We start from the raw sequence: 21428 nt of genomic DNA, 5'->3' as shown, positions 1-21428 counted from the left end.
CTTTCCTTCTCCCTCTCCCTCTCTTTCTTCTTCTTCTTCTCTCGCTCTCTCTCACTCACTCATATTCTGCCATTTGGTCTACTTGTGGTTCCTCAGACACAATGCTCCTTCTCTTAGCTAGAGAGGCACCTTTGGTATTCCTCATGCCTTTCGCTCATTATCCACAACTCTTACAATCCCTGGCTTTCTTCAAGACTCATCTCAAATCTCTCTTGCAAGAGACCATTCCTTGATCCCTCTACTTGTTTTTGCCTTTCCCCTCCCCAAAGTTATTTTGTATCAATTCTGTCTATTAACTAAAAACAGAAATGTACTGCCTCCTTTATAAGAATGTAAGCATCTTAAGAGAAGGTTCTATTTTCATTTTTTCTTTGTATCTTCAGGCTCAACACAGTGTTTGGCACCATGAAGTGTTTAATAAATGGTGATTTGATTCACAGGCTAAAAAACAAAGTGAAAAGAAAAGTGAAAAATAACAATTTCAAGTCTGAAGGAATAGAACAGTATTATAATCACCTGAAATAGTAAAGACTGAAAGAGAAACTCGTTTGATGAAAAATGACTAGTCTGGTTTAAAATGTCATATAGATCCTCAGAGCTGGAAGGGGTTTTAGAGGGCATCTAATTTGAACAATACTTGATCAAAAAAATTTCCTTACATTTTCTTCAAAAATCACCTGCTTGAAGATTTCTAGTGATGGGAAATTCACTCATTCCTGATGCAGCTCATTCCAGTTTCGGAAAATTATATTTATGAAATTTCCATTTTTACATCATGCCTAAAACTGCTTCTCTGAAAATTTTCCATTACTTCTAGCTCTACTAGTCCCATCACCTAATACCCAAGTAGAACAAGCTTAATCTCAAGACAGTTTCTTAAATACTTAAAAGCTACTGGGTCTTCCATAAATTTTTTCTTCTCCAGATTAAATATTATCAATTCTATTGAATGATGATATGTTATCCATTTGTTCATAAGTTCTTCCACATTTCTCAAAATTTGAAAAATGCATTTTTTATGGGTTAGTAAAGTTACCTTATGTTTCTATGCTCCAATTTGCTTATCCATTCTACAATTAACAGGTTCGTATTTTGTTTCCAGGTCTTTGCTACAACAAAAAGTGCTGCTATAAATATTCTCATACAAGAGTTCTTTCTCTCAGTTCTTGACTTCCTTGCAGAATACTTCTAATAATACTGTTGGGTCAAAGGATTCAGACAATCAAGTGATATTGCATAAATAATTCCACAATTTTTTTCTCACTAATACAGTAGTTTTTAGAGAGCAAACATTGAGGGTCAAAGCATTTAGAGCTAGAAATGACAGCAGAAATTATCTAATTTAATACTCTTATTTTATATATGAGAAAAGAGTCCCAGAATTTAATTGACCATCCTAAGGTGAGTAAATAGTCAATCATTAACTATATACATTGTACATATCAATCAACAAAATGCTCTTCATTAAAACTTCTTTTCTTAAGGCATAACCATCCTTCTAATTACCAAAATTTATAACCTGAGTGTCACCCTCAATTTCTTCTCTTCCTTACACAATACATTTCATTTGGTCTCTTTCTCTCATACTTTCCCAACTACTTTTCTAGGTTAGGCCTCTTTTCACCCAATTTCCCACTTGGTTAGACTACTTTGGGATCTTTCTACTATGTCTCCACACTGAGTACCTTCTCTTGTTTCCCCCCTTTAAGCTTCCTTTTACATGCTCTCTTCTGTTACATCTAGGCTAGCTTCCTGGAGGCCTCAGGATCAGTCAGAGTCAGGATAAATAAAAGTCCATGGTCTTTAGGGGGAGAAATGAAAGAAGCGGGCAGGCTGCTACAAGACTTGCCAAAGATCTCAAGTTCAAAGTCATCAATCTCTCTCCTCCTCTTCCTGCAGCAAAGTGACTTTGGCCTCTCTCACTCCACCCTCTAATCCTTGCTTGAGATTATCTTAACACCAAACATTGAGCCAGCATCAACTGGCCATTTATCCAAACATATGCTAATCGAGTAATTGTCTCATAGGTAATTAGCCTTAAGTGTTCGGTTATCTGATTCAAATACACCTATTCAGAGTTTTAGCCCTCTATACTCTTCTCCCATTACATTGCAAGCTCCTTAAGGCCAGAGATTACCTAATTTAAAAAAAATCATATCCCTAGCACTTAGCATAAAGTCTAGCACATAGTAGGTGCTTCATAAGCATTAACTGATTACTGACTACTGATTAATTATAACTAACACATTTCTGTTTTCTGACTTCTTCTCTAGATAGCGTTGCCAAAATAATCTTAAAGCATAGGTCTAAACCTTCAATATCATCAGTGGTTCCCTCTTTTTATTAGTATAAAATACAAGCTTCTCAACCTGGCATTTAAATTCTCCCCAATTTGGGTTCAACTCAATTCACAATTTCTAAACTCAATTCACAATTACTTATCTTGATGCAGTACATATTCTTGTCAAAGTGACCTTTCCCAGAATACAACATGCCAATTCTTCTCTCTGTGCCCCTGGTACAGTCTTGCTTAATCTTACTGGGAAACATTTTCTAATTTAATTTCTACTTCTTAGAATTTCTAGCTTCCCAATTTGGATTTATGCAAATAAAACTATTTACACAAATAAAAATATCTATACTATTTGACCCAGATAATCTATGGACAGTTATATATGTACATACCCCAAGGTGGTCACTAATACAAAGAATGGCTCTTATATATATCAAAATATTTGCAATATCACTTTCTGTGGTAGAAACAGACATATCCATAAATAGTTAAACAAACTGCGGTATTATGGATTACGATGGAATATTACTGTCATAGGGAAAAAATGAATATGTTGAATACAGAGAAGAGAGAAGCATAGAAAGACTTCAATATGTACTGACAATGTAACAGAAAGAAAAATCACAAAACAATTAAAACTGAATGTCATAAAATTTAAAGGACAAACTTCACCCAACAGAAGATGTCTGAACAGATACCTCTTTTCAATACCCAATCCCATTCCTTTTCATATCTACAGATATGAAGCTCTATAAACAATGTCAGATTTTTTTTTCAATACATTAATTGATTTTGCTTATTTCTTCTCTTCCTCTTTTAAAAAACTGTATTATAAGAGAAAGGAGAGGGAGATAAACACAAGAGGAAATGTAGGTAGTGTAAAAACTAAAACAAACAAAAAATCCAATAAAAATCCAATTAAAAAAGCAAATACAAATAAAAGAATTTCTAGTTCCTTTCAAGACTTAGTGAGGTGTTCTTTCCTTATCATCTTTCCAGATTTCCCCAATGTGTTGGGGCACTCTCTCCTTCCTTTCTGAAATTTCTTTTAAAATATTATGAATTAAGCAGATTGTATATGAAACTCACAAAACATTTAAACATTTAAAAGAAGTATATATTAAACTGAACAAAGAAGCCACAAAACTGTTCTGTTTGTGCACCTTTATGAATTTTTTTCTGAAATTACTGTTATCTACAGCAGAATATAAGCTACTTGAGAACAGGAACTATTGTTTCTGTCTGTGCACCCAGACTGACTTGCATGTAATAAGCAATCAATAAATATTATCTGAATTGAAGTAAAAATTTTACATCTTAGTCTCTTTAATTCAGATTCTCAGGTGACAAACTTGGAAACAAGGAGAATCTGGGAATCTCTAATCCTCCCTATGGGTTTTTCTAACCTTATATATAATTTAACTTATATTTGAAGTTGAGACTACTTTACTCCATGGAGATTTAAAACCAACACAGAACCTACCAATGCCAAAAATAATAAAAAACTATTTAATGAAATATTTGAGGAGAAATAATACATAGATATGAATTTCCAGCATAACATTAGTCTTAAAAAAAATTCCATATACAGGAGTATAACTTTAATTTAATCTAGAAATGTGACTATTATCAGATATAAACTAAAATTTAATTCTTATACAGCAACTCATAAATAAATTTGACATTTTTATAGTGTTTTAAACCAAAACCCATATTATATGAATTGATCCTCATAGTAACCTTTAAAAATATATATATGTGTCATTCTGATTTTATATATGGAAAACTGGTGGTGAAAAAGGGTAAATGACTTGTCCATGATCACACAACTAATCAATTTTAAGTATTGGAGGTAGGATCTTAACCTTTGTGTTCTCTAAACTCTTTTTACTATGCTATACTGCCCAGTCAATCTAAAACACACATCGTTGAACAATTTATTTCTCCTTAAAGACAAAAAAAAGTAGCTTTTAAATTTGCTTTTATTTGACTATTTTGCCTTGTGGAACAGTAACTGGTGTTCTTAATAAAACAAAATTTCTCTACCTCATTAGAAGTTATACTAGAATCAGAATTTTTAAAGCAAGACAGACCTTTAAGAGAAACCATCCAAACCCCCTGATTTTACAGATGAAGAAAATTGGAGACAAATTTATATGAGGATTAAGGACGAAAGTCATCCAGGCTTGGCAGGTATGGACAAATTGCATTGTATGTCAACAGAAATGATACAAAGATGAAATCACAGATCCATTGAATGTGTTTTTAATACTCTGCTTTACTTGCAGTTTAGGAAATTGAGGCTTAGAGAGGTAGACTGATTAGCCCAAAGGCACAAAGTTCTATAATGGTAAACCTATATAAGAATAAACAGTGCAGGACTCCAAGTCCAGTACATTATCCAGAAGAGAAGCTTTAATACCATATGTTAGAGTTGTTTTTTTATTGTATACTAAAAGCCTCGTGACAAGATGTGAAAACGTATAAATAATATCATAAATCCCAATTTCACTGGTATTTAATTTGTACTTTTTAAAAATTAATATGTATTATATAATTTTTAAAAATATCTTATGTTCTTTTTGCCACTATACAATCTTACATTTAGGCAGAAAAAGTAGAGAAATAATTTCTAAGAATAGTAGTTTAAAAATAAAACAAATAACTTGATTTCATTATTTAAATTTACCCTTTTTATAGCACCCCTCCCCAAAGAAACCTATTAAGATAATTTTTAAAAAGATGCTTTCCTTTGAAAGAGATAATATTTTTTGTTCAACAATAATCTATTTTGTTCAACACTTACCTAAATATTCCATCAGTTGTTCAGCAGTTATGATTTCCATCATTGGTGGCAGCTTTACCTGAAAGATAAAGGTTAACTTCAATAAAATAAAAACATTTCATAAAGATAAATCTTAATTGCTTAAATACAACCAAGGATTTAAATAGATATGTCTACATCTTTTATTGTATCTCAGGCACAAATATTTTAATAATTGTCTCTAGATAGCTTGCATTTAACAAAATTTTGTAAATTTATCAACATTTCTTATAATAAAACCAACTAGCTAAGAAGATGGCATAGGAATTATGAAATTTTCAGTCCTTGAGGTACAGGCTAGCTAGCATTCATCTATTATGATTATCAACTAGCCTATTAGGCCTATAAAACTAGTAACAGATGCCAAACTATTTATTTGGTAATTCTCTTTCCTTCACAGAACATTTTATAACCACCCCCCATCTGAAAGTGTTCTCATCACCCACAAATTTCTCATAAAATTGTCTGGATCTCTTTTGCATTTGCTACATTTTGTTTAACTTAGAATTATCTGTTTATCTTTACTTTAACTCTGCTTTGATAATTTATGTTCCTTGAAGAGAGGGACTATGCCTTCTTTTATTCTTTCTTACCAAATATATTTCAACAGCTAAATAAATCTTAAGTCAAAAAGATACTTCCTTTAATGTCTTCTGTATAGCCACCATCTTTAGGTGAGGAGAATTCAGATCATGAGTGTGCTTTTACCCTGAGCCTTCTATCTCCTTCTCTGGACAGGACATTCCCTAAGGAAAGGCTGTTTGGGGCCAGGCCAGCCATTTTCCATCTGTCCCAAAGCAACCACTTCCATCTGTATCAGCACAAGGCTTCTTTTGCCTCCTGTTACCAGCCCAATCTCCCAATTGAAATGTGGGGAATTTCTGACGCAAAGGATAGTAATTATCCCTTTGATTTCAGGCCTCTCATATCTTGCAGCATCTATCCTTTGAGGGTAAAAGAGTGGCACCCTCCACTTATTAACATTTTCATACCTTTATATCTTTCACATTTCAGTGACTCTAAACTTCCTTAGATCATCATCCAAACCCCACTCAAACCTACTACCTGATTTTTCGTTCCCATTTCTCTCAACTCTTTCACCTGAAAGTTTCATTCTAATTCCACCCAATCCTTTTATTGTGCCCTTTGGAATGCCTATTCCATAAATAAGAAACAACTTTCCACCTTAAAATCTATTCCTTTCCACTCCTGTTAGCTCTTACTGAATCTGGCTTTCCCCTGATGAGAGCATCCCTGGCCACCCTTTCTGGTTTTGTCTGTACATTCAGTTCACTGATCAAGGAGTAGAAATTAGAATACTCCTTACTCCCCACTGCCACTTCCAGTTTACCCCCATTCTTCCTTCACTGAGTAACCTCTCTTTTTTTGAGGCTCATACTATTCGTTCCTTCCACCTAAACAAAATCTTGTCAGTGGTTGTCTACAAAACCTCGTCACTACCCTTCCTTCTTCAATGAACTCAATATTTGTTTTACAATTATTCTTGTATCCCCAACTCCTGCCTTCTTACTAAGGGAGTTCAACATACATAGTGACTATCCCTCTCAAATATCCTCATCATTAGTTCCTCAGTCTATTCTTCTCCTAAGATAAATATATCATTCCTTCTCACCCACATATCTAAATCTTGTCATCACCCACAAATGTACCACCTCCATGTTCCAGAATTCTGAAATCCCTTTATCTAACTATAATCAATTGGCTTTTCACCTCTCCCTTTCCCTTCCTTTATACAAATTTATTCCTCTAATCTCTTAACTCTTCAACTCTCTCCCTGGCTATTTCCCTTGCATTAGCCATTCTTCTCCCTCTCTTAATTTCTTGGTGAAGTAATTCAATTCTATCTTGTCCTCTTCTTTTGAATTCCTACAAATTATGTGTAGCCAAACCTCAGCCTTTCACCATTTATCATCTTCATGCCTATACGTGCTGCTGAACAAAAGTGGAGAAAAATTACATAACTTCTATAAAATTTTGTTAAAGAAGCATGACTAGGTCTTCACTGCTGCTAGACAATCCTATTGTATCTCCTTCATCAATTCATTAGCTATCTCTCCAAAGCAGTTCTTTCAGACTTTTTCACCCTTACATAAATCTTTCATGGATCTCTCCCATCTCATTCTCTCAATAGAGAATCTTGCCTCATATTTTACAGAAAAAAAAAAGACCATTTGCTTATAAATTCCATGTTCTCTTTTCTTTCTCATTTCCTGTCAACCAAGTGCTTTTTGTCACTTTCTCCTCCTTTATTTGTTTCATATAAATTTGGCTTTATTCTTTACCAAGGCTAAATTCAAGTAATTCCATTTCATCCCATCTCCAGCAAATGGCATCCTCTGACATCCCCACTCTCATATTTAATATAAATGACTCTTTTTCTTTCTTTTTCTTTTTGGTATAGTTCACTAGGTTTATTTTTTTTTATTAAAGCTTTTAATTTACAAAACATATGCATGCGTAATTTTTTGAATTGACCCTTGCAAAACCCTGTGTTCCAAATTTTCCCCTCTCTCCCACCCTCTCCTCTAGATGGTAGGTAATCCAATATATGTTAACAAAATGTAAGCCAACAACAACAGAAAGAGTGAAAATGCTATTTTGTAGTCCATACTCAGTTCCCACAGTACTCTCTCTGGAACTGATTTGAATCATCTCATTGTTGGAAAGAGCCACAGCCATCAGAATTGAGACTCTTTCTCTTTCCTGGTTCATTTCCTACTGCTGACAAACATGTTCACATCTCCCCTTTCCTAAAACACAACAGCAACAAAAAACCCTCACTTGATCCTTCCATCCTAAATAATTACCTCCCTATTTCTCTTCTCATTCCTAAGTTTGTATCAAAACTCCCCAAAATAGTCATCTATAATAGGTGCCTCTATTTTCTCTCTTCTCATTCTCATCGTAACTCCTTATAATCTACAATTTGGCTTCTGATTTATCATTTCACCAAAACTGCTTTCTCCAAGTTATTAAGCTCTTAATTGTCATATGCAATGGTCTTTTCTCAATCTTCATTGCCTTTGACCTCTCTATAGCTTTTGTAAACACTGCTCATCACTCTCTGTTGATACTCTTTTATCAACATCATTTTGTCTTGGTATTCCTTCTACTTATATGATTACTTCTTCTTTGGATACTATTCCAGATCATGTTCTCTAACAACAGCTATCCCTTAGAGTTCTATCCTAGCTCTTCCTCTCTTTCCCCTTTATATTATTTCACTTGGTGACCTCAGTAACACCCTGTGGATTTAAATTACCACCATTACTCTGATGATTCTCAAATCACTTTTCTTGCCCCAGTCTCTGAGGATCTCTAATCTCACCACTTCAATTGCTTTTCAGACATTTCAAACAGGATTTCTAAAAGACATCTTATATGCACTCCATCCAAAACTGAAATTATGATTTTTTCCCCCCTAAATCCTCTGCAATGCCTATCTTCTCTACTCCTGCAAAGGGCATCCTTTCAGTCCTTTTAAGATCACAATCCAAATGTCAGCCTAGATTCCTCACTATCTCTGACCTCCCCACCACCCCAATTTCCCCCTCTTCTCATAGTTAAACTGTTGCCAAGGCCTAGCAACTTCATCTTTGCAACATCTCTCAAATATGCCCTCTTTTGGACACTTACCACTCTAGTGCAGGTTCTTATCATCTCATATCTTAATTACTACAGTAGTCCATTGGTGGTTCTGCCTGTTTCAATCTCTTTCTATTCAGAGTATTCTTCATTAAGCCACTTAAGTGATTTTCCTAAAATACAGATTTGATCATATCATATCGCCCCTCCCCCTCCCTCTCAATAAACTCCAGTGGCTTCCTACCACCTCCAGGGGTAGGTTGTCTCTTGACTATTTTGTATCTCCAGGGTTTAGCACAGTGGTTGGCACACAATAAGAGCTTATTAAATGATTATTGAATGTTGAATCACTTTTAATTCATTCATTGAGTTGCAATGTTATTTTCTTAGATAGAGGTTCTAGTCAAATTTTTTTCAATTTTTTTGATAAACTATTGGACCAGAACAGTTGATTTTCAATACAAATTCTTTATTAAATCCTTTAAGCACTAACTCATCTTTTGGCACTGGCACTGGTCTCATGCATAATTTGCAGATATATTTTTAAGCCAGTAAATTTTTAATTTTGACAAGGGAACCCATTCTGTTGAATAACAACACTGACAGAGAAGAAAGATCTCATTTTGCATCAAAAATGCTTTGATCAGGCTTTACAGACTGGGCAAACTGTGACTGAGCTTCTTCATATTTTTCTGCCATTTGTGATTTGGCGCTTTTATTTAAAAAATATAAATTTTCTGTGATTGAGTTCCTTCACATTTTTCTGCCATTTGTGATTTGGCGCTTTTATTTAAAAAATATAAATTTAAAAAATATTTCCCCCAATTACAAGTAAAAAAAAATTCATATTTGTTTTTTAAAATTCTGAATTCAAAATTCTCTTCCTCCTCCACTTATTGAAAAGACAAGCAATATAAATTATTCATGTGCAGTCAAACAAAACTTATTTCCATATTAGTCATGTAGTGAAAAAAATACAGATTCAAAAGTAATGATAAAATAAAGTTTTAAAAAGGTATATTTCAATCTGCATTCAGACTGATCTGAAGATAGCATTTTTTCATCATAAGATATTCCAAACTATCTTGGATTAGTGAGAATAGCTGTCATTCACAGTTTTTCATCATGCAATGTTGTTGTTACTGTGCATAATGTTTTGGTTCTGCTCATTTCACTTTGCATAAGTTCTTGTAAGTCCATGTTTTTCTGAGAGCACCCTGCTCTTCATTTCTTTTTATTTTAAATAGTATTTTACTTTTCCAAATATATGTAAAGATAATTTTCAACATTCATTTTTGTAAAACTTTGTGTTGCAAATTTTTCTCCCTCCCTTCCTTATTTCCCAAAGAGGTAATTTGATATAGGTTAAATATATGCAATTCTTTTAAACATATTTCCTTATTTATCATGTGTAAGAAAAATCAGATCAAAAAGTAAAAAAAATACAAGAATTAAGGGGAAAAAAAAGCAATCAAACAGCAACATAAAGGTGAAAATACTATGCTTCAACACAGTCTTCACAGTTCTCTCTCCAGATGTGGATGGCATTTTCCATTCCAATTACACTGGAATTTCCTTGAATCACCACATTTTTGAAAATCTGCTTTTTATTTATTATAGCACAATAGTATCCCGTCATAATTATACTCCATAATTTGTTTTGCCTTCCCCATTTCATGAACATCCTCATAACTTCCAATTTCCCAAAAATAGCTGCTATAAAGATTTTTCTATATATATATCCTTTTCCTCTTTGTTTTTCATCTCTTGGGGATATGGATCTAGGAGTAATATTGCTGAGTCAAAGTATATGCATGGTTTTATAATCCTTTGGGCATAGTTCCAAATTGCTCTCCAGAATGGCTGAATTAGTTCATAACTCCAACAACAGTATATTGTTTCAATTTTCCCACATCCTCACCTATATACCCTCTTCTGTCATACCAGCCAATCTGATAGGTGTACTAATCTTCATTTTCTTGATACACAGTGATCTATAACATTTTTTCACATGATTATAGATAGCTCTGATTACTTCATCCAAAAACTTGACCACTTATCAAATGAAAAATGGCTCTTGATTTCTATAAATTTGACTCAATTCTCTTTATATTTACCAGAAACATTTGTTGTAAATTTTTTTCCAGTTATAATTACTACATGTTTCTCTACTTATTTTTTAATTAAAAAAACCAAAACTAAGTACAGTGATTCTTTGTGAGGCAAAATTAGTGATGTTTAAAAAAAATTCAATAAAATATCACTTTTTTCTAGCAAAAAATAAATAAATAAAATTTCCCCAAGGGAGATTGAATTCAACATTAATTTAATCAAAATCACTTCACAAGAGAGCTCTTCAGAGTTAACCACCATCCAACCAGAGATGTTGTATTTTCTAAAACATCATTCATCTGGTTGTTTTGAACAGCCTACGGTGAATCCAAGATAACAGAACAGTAGGAAGATGTATAGCTAACCCTATAGAGACTTAGAAAATCTATCAAACTCATTTATAAATAGGAAATCCAAGGGAAAAAAAATTACAATGAGTCTTCTTTCTAGCCCCAGTCTGAATAGGGAGAGATAAAGATCTGTGTATACTAGAGATGAAGTCTTTCCAAGAATGACTGAACAAAAAGTGCAAGTGCAGGGTAATATTATTTGTTAGGGAAAAAAAGGTCCCAAATTCAGTAAAGTAAGGCCTAAATCTGAGCAGGTTGCAGAAATACCTGTAAACTAGCAGCCCTGTTGTTTACTACCCAATTTTTTTTCATAGATCCAGGGCAGACCAAGGAGCAGAACTAAATCTATGAAAGATGTTGCAGAGTAAGGAGTAATTACAGGTTCTAGGCAGTGAACCAAACAAGGAGTAAATTCAGAAGTCAACAGTAGCTGCATGGCTGACTCCAAGAGAATAGTGGGATCTCAGCCAACTTTCAAACTAGTCTGAAGCCTGAAGTAGAATAACTACCGCAGGAATCCAAGACCAAATTAAAATCTGCAGTTCTGTCCCTCTAAACTAGCAAACTTTTCATGTGGCTGAAAGTGGCCAGATCTAGTAGCAGTCCACTGGAACTTTCAACCAGGAATAAGTTCACAGATGTCTTGTTTAAACCCCAACTCAGGCCAGGAACTTGCAGAGCTGAGACCAGAAGGACAAAATTAGGACTTTACATTGGATCAGATCACTCTAGAAACACTGAAAGCCTGCAGGTACTCATCTAAGTTGTACTCAATACTTAGTGGAACAAGTCTAGGAGAGAGAAGTGGGAAGGGAAGGAGAAAAATATGGAATACAAAGTTTTTCAAGGGTAAATGTTGAAAACTATCTTTGCATGAATTTTGAAAAATAAAAAAAACTATTTGTACATATGTAAATATAGAAAGAACAGTGCAGCAGGTCAGCCCAGATGTTCCCTCCAGCTGTGTAGAAACTCTTTTCTAACATCATATCCAAAATAAGAAAATATGTTGGAAGAATAAGCAAATGAATAAACAAACAATCCCCTGGTAAAAAAACTATTAGGTGACACTCAAGACATAAACCTACAAGAAGAGGATGGTTCCATAAATTGATGGCAAAAAGGCTCAAAGAAAAACATAGCTAGAGCATGAATTCAACTAGAATTACTGGAAGAGATGAAACAAGAGTTAAAAAAAGAGTTTTAAAGTGTTTCATAAAACTGGGACACTAATACGTTGTTGGTGGAGTTGTGTGTAAGAATCCTTTGTTTCAAGTTCAGAGTTCTGGCCCATAACATCTCCTGCTTTCTTTTGTTTTTAGAACATAGGGGGTCACGTTTTCCCTGACTTCTCAAGGAGGTAAGAACCCCCAAAAAGGAGGTGATCATGCCTTTCCTGCCTCCTCAAAAAAGGGGTGAAAACACAATAAAAGGAGATTATTACACCCTCCCTGACATCTCAGGAAGGGAGATAAAAACACCAAAGGAAATGGGAAATTAAATCATATTAGCAGATTTCTGAAGGATCTCACTCTTAAAACAGGTATACATAAATCCATCAATATAGGAGGTATTACACATAATTACATAAATTACATAAGCACATAGCAATATAACACAGGCTAGTAGTGATATAACAACGTGAATCAATATGAGGAATTATACATGTCCATAAATCCTAGAAATATTCCAAAAGGAATCTATTGTCCATTACTTCACGTGCCACGAATCCAATGATTCCTACAAGTTTTGAAGTCCTGCAATAGTCTCATCTTGTGTTAGGGAAACCAATGATTCCTGCAGATTTTGTTCTTAGGTCTTCTCCTTTGTTTTGAGGTTTTTCACTGTTTTCTGTCTCTCTCTGATGGATAAGGTGAGTACAGCTCGTTGGCACCCATCTGATTCCTTCTCTGTTTGTAGAAATACAAGCAAACTCTTTCTCCCAAGCAGTTACCCTATCTAGTCCCTTCTATTTACCACTTTCTAGATTTCTCCTCATCACCTGGCAATTACATTGGACTTGCTCACACTGGACACAGCCCTTCTGTAGGGTTAAAAAAGCCTATATTCTCCCCAATTGTAATCCCTCTCTGCCATCTGATTGCTTTTTGGCTGACTGATCACATCTTAATAGGGAATTTCTAAAGACTCTCTGGGTGTAACGTTGGCTGCCATCATGCCCCACCTGGAGATCTGAAGCTGGGCCCTGCCTCTCATTTCCCTGGATCAATCTAAGAAGGCCCAGTAGAAACCTTGGTTGCATTTTGGACATGGGTTTTAGATCTTCTCTCACCCTGTCTTCTCATTCTATTTCTATACCTACATTGGGCTTTCAGATGTCCAATTTTTCCACACTGAAAGCATCGATGAGTTTCTCTAGAACTCCCTTGCCAAGAGGGACCTGTCTTCCCATGTTCATCATAGTCTGGGTATAATAAGCATTTGTGCCCACTGTGGCACAGTGTGTTATGATCTCCTCTAAAGGAGTATCCTTGTGTAGTCCCCATATAATTCTTCTGCAAACCTCATTAGCATTTTCCTTAGCCAGTTGTCTGTTCATAATTCTTGTAGCTGCATTTTCTCCAATAATTCTTGTGAAAGCTGTTTGCAAACATCCCACAAAATCAGCAAAAGGTTCACTGGGACCTTGCTCTATTTTTGTGAAGGCTTCTCTTCTGTTTTTTCCTGGGAGGGTGCCCCAAGCTTTTATTGCAGCAGTAGCAATTTGCTCACAGGCTGCTATGGGCTAATTAGTCTGTGCTGAATTGTCTGCGTACTGATCTTCACCTGCTAGTTGGTCAAAGGTGATTGGAGTATTAACTCCAGTTTCCTTATTGTGTTGGGCTTGAATCCTACATAATTCATGATACTCCGAAAGCTACAAGTTTTCTCCAGGTTCTAAATATGTCCTTGCTATGGATTTCCAATCACTAGGTGTTAAAATTTCATAAGCCAAATTCTCTAGTAACATCTTAACATAAGGTGATGGAGTCCTATAAAGAGTACAATCCTTTGTCAATTTTTAATTTTCTCCAAATCAAAAGGAGTGTATCTTCTCCTTTGTTGATCTGAAGAGTCAAGCTTCTCAATCACAGGGTATGCATTTATTAAATCAGATATATCCTGTCTTTTTTTTTTTGCCTTAACCAGTGCCTTTTGTAATCTTGTCATAGGCTGCTTCATAGGTGGTGCTGATTATGTTACTGCCTCTTCCTCTACTCCTTCTCCTTCCACCGGTGAAGGGCTAATTGAGGGATGTAGGTCAGGGGATGGGGAATGCCCCTGCTGTGAAGTACCATACTCAGAATTATACTTAACTCCATTCTTGTCTAATTCTTCATCCTTTTCACCTAGTTTATCTGGATCCTCCCTCTCCTGCTCTTTCTTCTTTGTCCTTATTCTATAACTTATATAATTTCCTAAAGTCAGTTGTATTAAATTATATGTATAAAGTGTTGCTTTGGAAATTGAGTCAGGTCCATAATCATTGTAATATTGACAGGTTGCTCTCCTATTAGTTTCCACTCCTCTAGATCCAATTCTTTTTCCATGGAGAACCAAGGAGGTGTGTACTGTAATGTTTCTAAAAGTTCAATGATCTGCTCCCAAGTTACAATTAAACCTTGATTTTTTTATCAGTCTGACCAAGCTTTTGACACATTTTCCTTGAAGAAAAGAAGGCTGTTTTCTAAACATCTGTCCCATTTTAGCTGAAATACTACTTTAGCCCTTAACAAAGTTTCCTTGTCTATTTTTGTACTCACCCTAGTTTTTGGGTCACAGATGAAGGTTCTTGGTCCCACCTTCTGGCGCCAAAATGTAATGTTCTCTCTAAAATGTACTGTTCTCTGTTTCAGTTTCCTTGGGGTTTCTGGGAGCAGCCTTCGTTTCAGTTCAGTAATCACCACATGAGTACAGCCAGGTGTTAAAGTCCAAATCCTTTATTGTCTCCTTCAAAGTCTTGTCTCCTTTCCTGGGGGCCCAGTTAGCTTTCTTAGAGGCCTATCTCTTTCCTTGGTTCCGTGGGCTTGAGCTCCTGCCTCCTTCTCTGCCCTCTGAATCTTTCCAAATCCAATGGTTTGTGCTCTACCCTTCAGCCTCCAGCCTTCTGTCCATTTGTTTCTGAATCTCCCTGGCTGAGGCTTCTAGCTTATATGCTACATGCTGAGTAGAAATCAATCATTATATCACTAGGAAATTATTATTTGTTGTAGGATTAAATCAATGCTAAACTAGATTTAATCATTATCTCCTCAATTCCACTTAGTACCTTATTTCAAGTTCTGGCCCATAACATCTCCTTGTAGGATTAAATCAATCATACTGAACCATGTTAAATTAGATAACTATTATCTCTATCAGTTCCACTGACTATAGTACCTTGTAAGAATCCTTCATTTCAAGTTCAGAGTTCCAGCCCATAACAGTTGTGAACTGATCTAACCATTCTGAAGAGCACTTTGGAACTATGCCCAAAGAGCTATCAAACTCTGCATACCCTTTGATCCAGCAGTGTTTCTACTAGGCTTATATCCCAAAAAGATCTTAAAGGAGGGAAAGGGACCCACATGTGCAAAAATGTTTGTGGCAGCCCTTTTTGGCAGCTTCTTTTTTGCAAGAAACTGGAAACTGAATGGCTACCCATCAGTTGGAGAATGGCTGAATAACAGCCACAATAAAAGACCACAGGTCCTACAATCATATCTAACGCCTGTGGCCAAAAATATCATATCCAGAAAAATTATCTATATTATTGAACAAGAAAAAAAATGGACATTCAATGAACATGCAGATTTTCAAGACTTTCTAGCAACCAAATCTGAACTTTAAAAATTTAGCATATAACAGCCAATTTCAAAACAGCAAATAACAGAAATTTCAATATTGCTTAATTTTTTTACATAGCATTTTTACAGCATATGTTTAAGATTGACATCAACAATATGACAGCTCAAAAGAAAGATAGGGGCAAAGTTAAGATAAAAATAGTAATTATGAAAAAAAAAGTAATTATGTCATACAAATGAGGTACAAAGGAAGAATAGAGGAATTACAGGGAGGAGGAAAACTGAGTTTTAAAATCTATTCACACTGGGAATGGGTTAAATAGGCAACACTACATGTAAGGGTATAGTATCCTCCAAAATCTATAAAGAAATAATGGGGAAGAGATAAGTGGACAGGGAAGCAAAGGGTGAGGGAAGAAGAAAAAGGAAGGATCGATGAATGGGGGAAGGTTAAGTAATAGCAAGGCAAATTAGGAGCAGAATTAAAGCAAAATATGGATAGGAGAGATATGTGTGTCTATATGGAGGAGTATGCATATGTATGTATACATCTACCTATGTATATGTAAATATATTCTTTTTAAAATATGGCAGTAAAAAATATGGCAGTAAAATATGTCCTTTTTTTTCTTGTTCAATAATATAGATAATTTTTCTGGATATGATGTTTTTGCTGGGCACTTGACAAGGTTTTCTTTTGTTTAATTTTGTTTTGTATTCCTTTTCTGTTTTTCATTTTTCTTATTCTGTTTCCTTAAATAAAATAAATTTTGGGAAAAAAAGATTAGGCAGGGAAGCTGGGGAAAGTTTCTGTAACAAAATTCAAAGTTGTGCATTGTTCTATTAAATTGCAAATCTCTTGAGGGCAAAAAAAAAAGAAAAGAAAAGAACTGTAACTGAAGACAGAGAGCCAAGATGGCAGTAAATCAGGTATGGATTCACCCAAATTCTCCCCTAAACCCTCCAAATATCTTTACACAATGATTCTAAATAAATTCTAGAGCATTAGAACCCATAAAAAGACAGAATAGAACAATTTTCCAACCAAAGGTCGCTTGGAAGGGTTTGTTGAATTGGGGTGGGTCTAGAGCTCAATCACAGCACATAACTTGGGGATCCAAGAAATCAGGAATCCATGGGGCCTCTAAATTGGAAGCAGTGACAGCAATCTCCAGACTTCTCAGTCCACAGTGGCCAAGAGCAGGAAAGGTTTGACATACTCCAGTATGAGGGGAGTCCTAGCCCAAGATTGGGCTCTGGGAGCCACTGAATCAGTTGTGCTTGTGGGAGGAATAGTAACCTCAGCAAAGATCTCTGACCATAGAAAGCTATTAAGGTGACAAAGAAGATCAAAATATCAGATGATAACAAATTCAAAGCTTCTACAAATAAAGCCTCTAGGAAAAATAAAAATTGGTTTCAGGCCATGGAAGACCTCCAAATTGGTTCTGAAAATCAAGTATGAGAGAGAGAGAGAGAGAGAGAGAGAGAGAAACTGGGAAAAGAAATGAGAGTGAAGCAAAAGGAAATACAAAAAGCTAATGAGGAGAAGAAAGCTTTAAGAAGCAAAATTGGCCAAATGGGAAAAGAGGTACAAAAGCTCACTAAGGAAAATAATTCCTTAAAAATTAGAAATGATCAAATGGAAGCTAATGACTATGAGAAATCAAGGTACAGTAAAACAAAATCAGAAGAATGAAGAAATAAAATGTGAAATATCTTACTGGAAAAAACAAATGACCTCGAAAATTGATCCAGGAGAGATAATTTAACAATTACTGGTTTCTTGAAAGTTATGATCAAAAAAAGAGCTTGAACATCACTTTTTCAAGAAATTATCAAGAAAAACTGTCCTGATATCCTAGAACCAGAGAGTAAATTAGAAAATGAAAGAATTCACCAACCACCTCCAAAAAGAGATCCCAAGATCTCTCCCAGGAACATTATTGCCAAATTCCAGAACACCCAGGTCAAGGAGAAAATATTGCAAGTGTCCAGAAAGAAACAATTCAAGTACCATAGACTCATAGTCAAGACAATATAAGGTCTAGCAGCTGCTATATTTAAGGACTGGAGAGCTTAAAATATGATATTCCAAAGAGCAATGGAGCTAGATTTACAATCCAGAATCACCTACCCAGCAAAACAGTATAATCCTTCAGAGGAAAGGTGGACACTCAATGAAATGGAGGACTTTCAAAAATTCATAATGAAAATATCAGAGCTAAAAAGAAAATTTGATTTTCAAATATAGGACTCAGTAGAAGCATGAAAGTTATGAAATATTATTGTTCTATAAGAAATGACTAGTAGGATAATTTCAGACAGGCCTGAAAACACTTATATGAACTGATGCTAAGTGAAATGAGCAGAACCAGGAGATCATTCTATATGGCAACAATAAGATTATACGATGATCAATTCTGATGGATGTGACTCTTTCCAACAATGAGATGATTGAGGCCAGTTCCAATGATCTTGTGATGAAGAAAGCCATCTACATCCAGAGAGAGGACTATGGGAACTTAGTGTGGATCACAACATAGCATTCTCACTCTTTTTATTGTTGTTTGCTTGTATCTTATTTTCCTTCTAATTTTTTTCTGATCTGATTTTTCTTGTATAGCAAGATAATTGTATAAATATTTATACATATATTGGGTTTAATACATATTTAACATATATAGGATTACCTGTCATTTAGGGAAGGGAGTGGGGACAAGGTTTTGCAAAAGTCAATATTGAAAAATTATCCTTGCATATGTTTTGAAAATAAAAAGTTTTAATTAAAGAAAAGATGAAGAAGAAGAAATAATGAGCAGGATGCTATGAGAATAACCTGGGAAGTCCTCCATGAGCTCAAGCAAAGTGAAATATATTATGTATATAGTAATAGCAAACTTGTGGGATGATCAACTGTGAATGACTTTGCTATTTTCAGCAATACAATGATCCAAGACTACTCTGAAGGACTTATGATGAAAAATACTATTTATACAGGATAAAATTGAATACAGTGTCTAAATACAAACTAAAGCATACTTTTTTGATTTACTTTCTTTCTTTTTTTTTTTTTTTTTGCTTAAGGATTTTTTTGAGAGGGGTTGGGGGAAGGAGGACTATGCTTTCTTTTGCAACATGACTTTTATAGCAACACTCTGCATTACTTCACATGGGCCTTCTCAAGGGGGAGAGAGGAAGTGCAGAGGAAAGGGGAGGATCTGGAACTCAAAAATTTAAAAACAAATGCAAAAAAACCCGTTTTACATGTAACTGGGGAAAATAAAATATGAAAACATTAAAAAAAAAAAAAAAGACAGAAAAAGCCCAATAGAAAAAAAATGTGACTGGATAATATGATGGTATAATAAATGATGAAGGAAATGATTTTAGAAAACCAACAAACTAATTTTAACTGATCTTAAAACTTGTTTTAATGTTTAGAACATAAGGTTTTGCAATGGTGAATGCTGAAAATTATCTATGCACATGTTTTGAAAACAAAAAGCTTTAATTTAAAAAAAAAAAAACTTGTTTTAACTAAAGTGGAAAGAGGTGAGCATAAAGGGAAACTGGGAAAATTTATCATATAATTGAGGCTTCTAGTAAAATAAATAAAAATGAAATAGATAAGGAGGAATGGGTGCCACTTCTATGTAACACACAAACACACCACAGCTGGATAGAGAAATACATTTTACTTAATAAATAAAGAAGGGGAAACCTTTGTAGTAAGTTTCTCTGATGAAAATATAAGATATAAAAAAACTTGTCCAAATTTATAAAATAAGCCATGACACAACTAATAAATGGTAAAGAGATATAAATAAGTTCTTTTCAAAGGAAGAAATCTAAGCCACCAATAGCCAAGGGAAAAAAATGCTTACTTGGATAAATGCAAATTAAAACTATGAGATTTCAACTCATCCCCATCAGAGTGGCAAAGCTGACAAAAAAAAAAAAAAAAAGGAAAAAAAGGGACTTTTGGAAAAGAGATACATGAACATACTTTTGATGGGAATTGTGAACCAGATTAGCTACTCTGAAAAAGCAATTAGGAACTATGCTATAAAACATTAAACTGCATATATCCTTTGGTATGAGACATCCATAGGTTCACTGAACATATTAACCATTTGATAAATTATTACTAAATTAGATTATATGAAATTGTTCCGGCAATTTAAAAAGTTTCTTATTTAAAAATAGTGTTCTAATGATTAGCTTAAGGGACATATATATATATGATTATCATGTCACCCAGTTCTTTCTCTTATGAAGATAAGGTTTGATATCTTACAATAAAAATTTTGTTAAGCTGGTTGTTGAAACTTTTTTTACATTATTATTTTCCTACAAAATATTCCTTGTATGTCTACATAGATGGTGACTAATCTACCTATGCCAAATTTCATGTTCACAAATGTCCTTAATATTAAGCTTCTTTTAAAATTCAAGCATGTACATCAAAAGACAAATGTGTATAACACATCCATTTGAGAAGTGTAAAGACTTCAATATAGGGACCAATTTTTTTTTAAGTCATATAACATCTTAGTATTATTATGAAAATAGTTTTAACTCTCAGAAACCTTGATAGTTTTCAAGAACTACTAAGGATCAATGAGGCAAAGAAACAAGAAGATAGTATTGCAAAATATAAGAAAAAACCCCAAGAAACATTAAAAAAAAAAAATATATATATATATATATATATATATATATATATATATAAAGAGCAAAAGAAAGTTTAGAGGAAGAACAAAGACAATGTTATTACTATCATGTTAAATTTAATTTCCTATCCATTGTAATAACTTTAAAAAATACTTATTTTACCTATAGATTCAGTTTTCTATAAAATCTTTTTTCCCCTCTATTCTTTGGATACTAAAATGTTCATGTTTAAGTTCATAATTTTTTTAAAGTCAAAAATCCAATTTCATTAATAATCAAAGAGAATAATTAAAACAATTCTTTAGTACCACCTGACATCCACCAAACTGGCAAAAATAACTAAAAGTAATAAAAGAATGTTGGTGGATTTTGGAAAAACAGATACACTTATTAACTGCCAAAACTGCAAGCTAATAGAATCTTTTGAAAAGACATATGACAGTATACATTATAGGGAATATTCAAAGTAGAAGGAACATTATAATCAAAAACATGCGAGAAAAAACACATGTTTAGACCAATTTATTGGAAGCACAAGATTAATGAAGGAAATTAACTGAAAGATAGAATGGAGCCAGATTTTGGAAGACAGGCCACCTTAAAAAATGAAAATTTTAAATCACAGATTTATATTTAAAAAAAATAAAAATTGTTTATTACTTCCAAAATGTACAGTTATCTGAAATAGATCAATTAAATATCATCTATGGGGGCTTTGATACTTTTTAAATGATATTTTTTGAATTACTTATGATTAATATATTCTGATTATTGTTAAA

At 34.0% G+C, this 21428-nt stretch overlaps 1 protein-coding gene across 1 annotated transcript in view; it reads right to left on the bottom strand.

The window, feature by feature from the left end:
* The window catches only part of MINDY2 (MINDY lysine 48 deubiquitinase 2), a 120112-nt gene that overhangs the window by 85378 nt on the left and 13306 nt on the right, over nucleotides 1–21428 (bottom strand). Inside the window, exon 2 of the mRNA XM_051980731.1 lies at nucleotides 5100–5157. Coding sequence (XP_051836691.1) covers nucleotides 5100–5157 — 58 coding nt within the window. The remainder of the gene's footprint in view (nucleotides 1–5099; nucleotides 5158–21428) is intronic.

Source organism: Antechinus flavipes, chromosome 2, assembly GCF_016432865.1.
Source record: "Antechinus flavipes isolate AdamAnt ecotype Samford, QLD, Australia chromosome 2, AdamAnt_v2, whole genome shotgun sequence".
Classification (NCBI taxonomy): Eukaryota; Metazoa; Chordata; class Mammalia; order Dasyuromorphia; family Dasyuridae; genus Antechinus; species Antechinus flavipes.
Note: the sequence above shows the minus strand (reverse complement) of the source record. Positions and strands in the feature narration are given on the sequence as shown.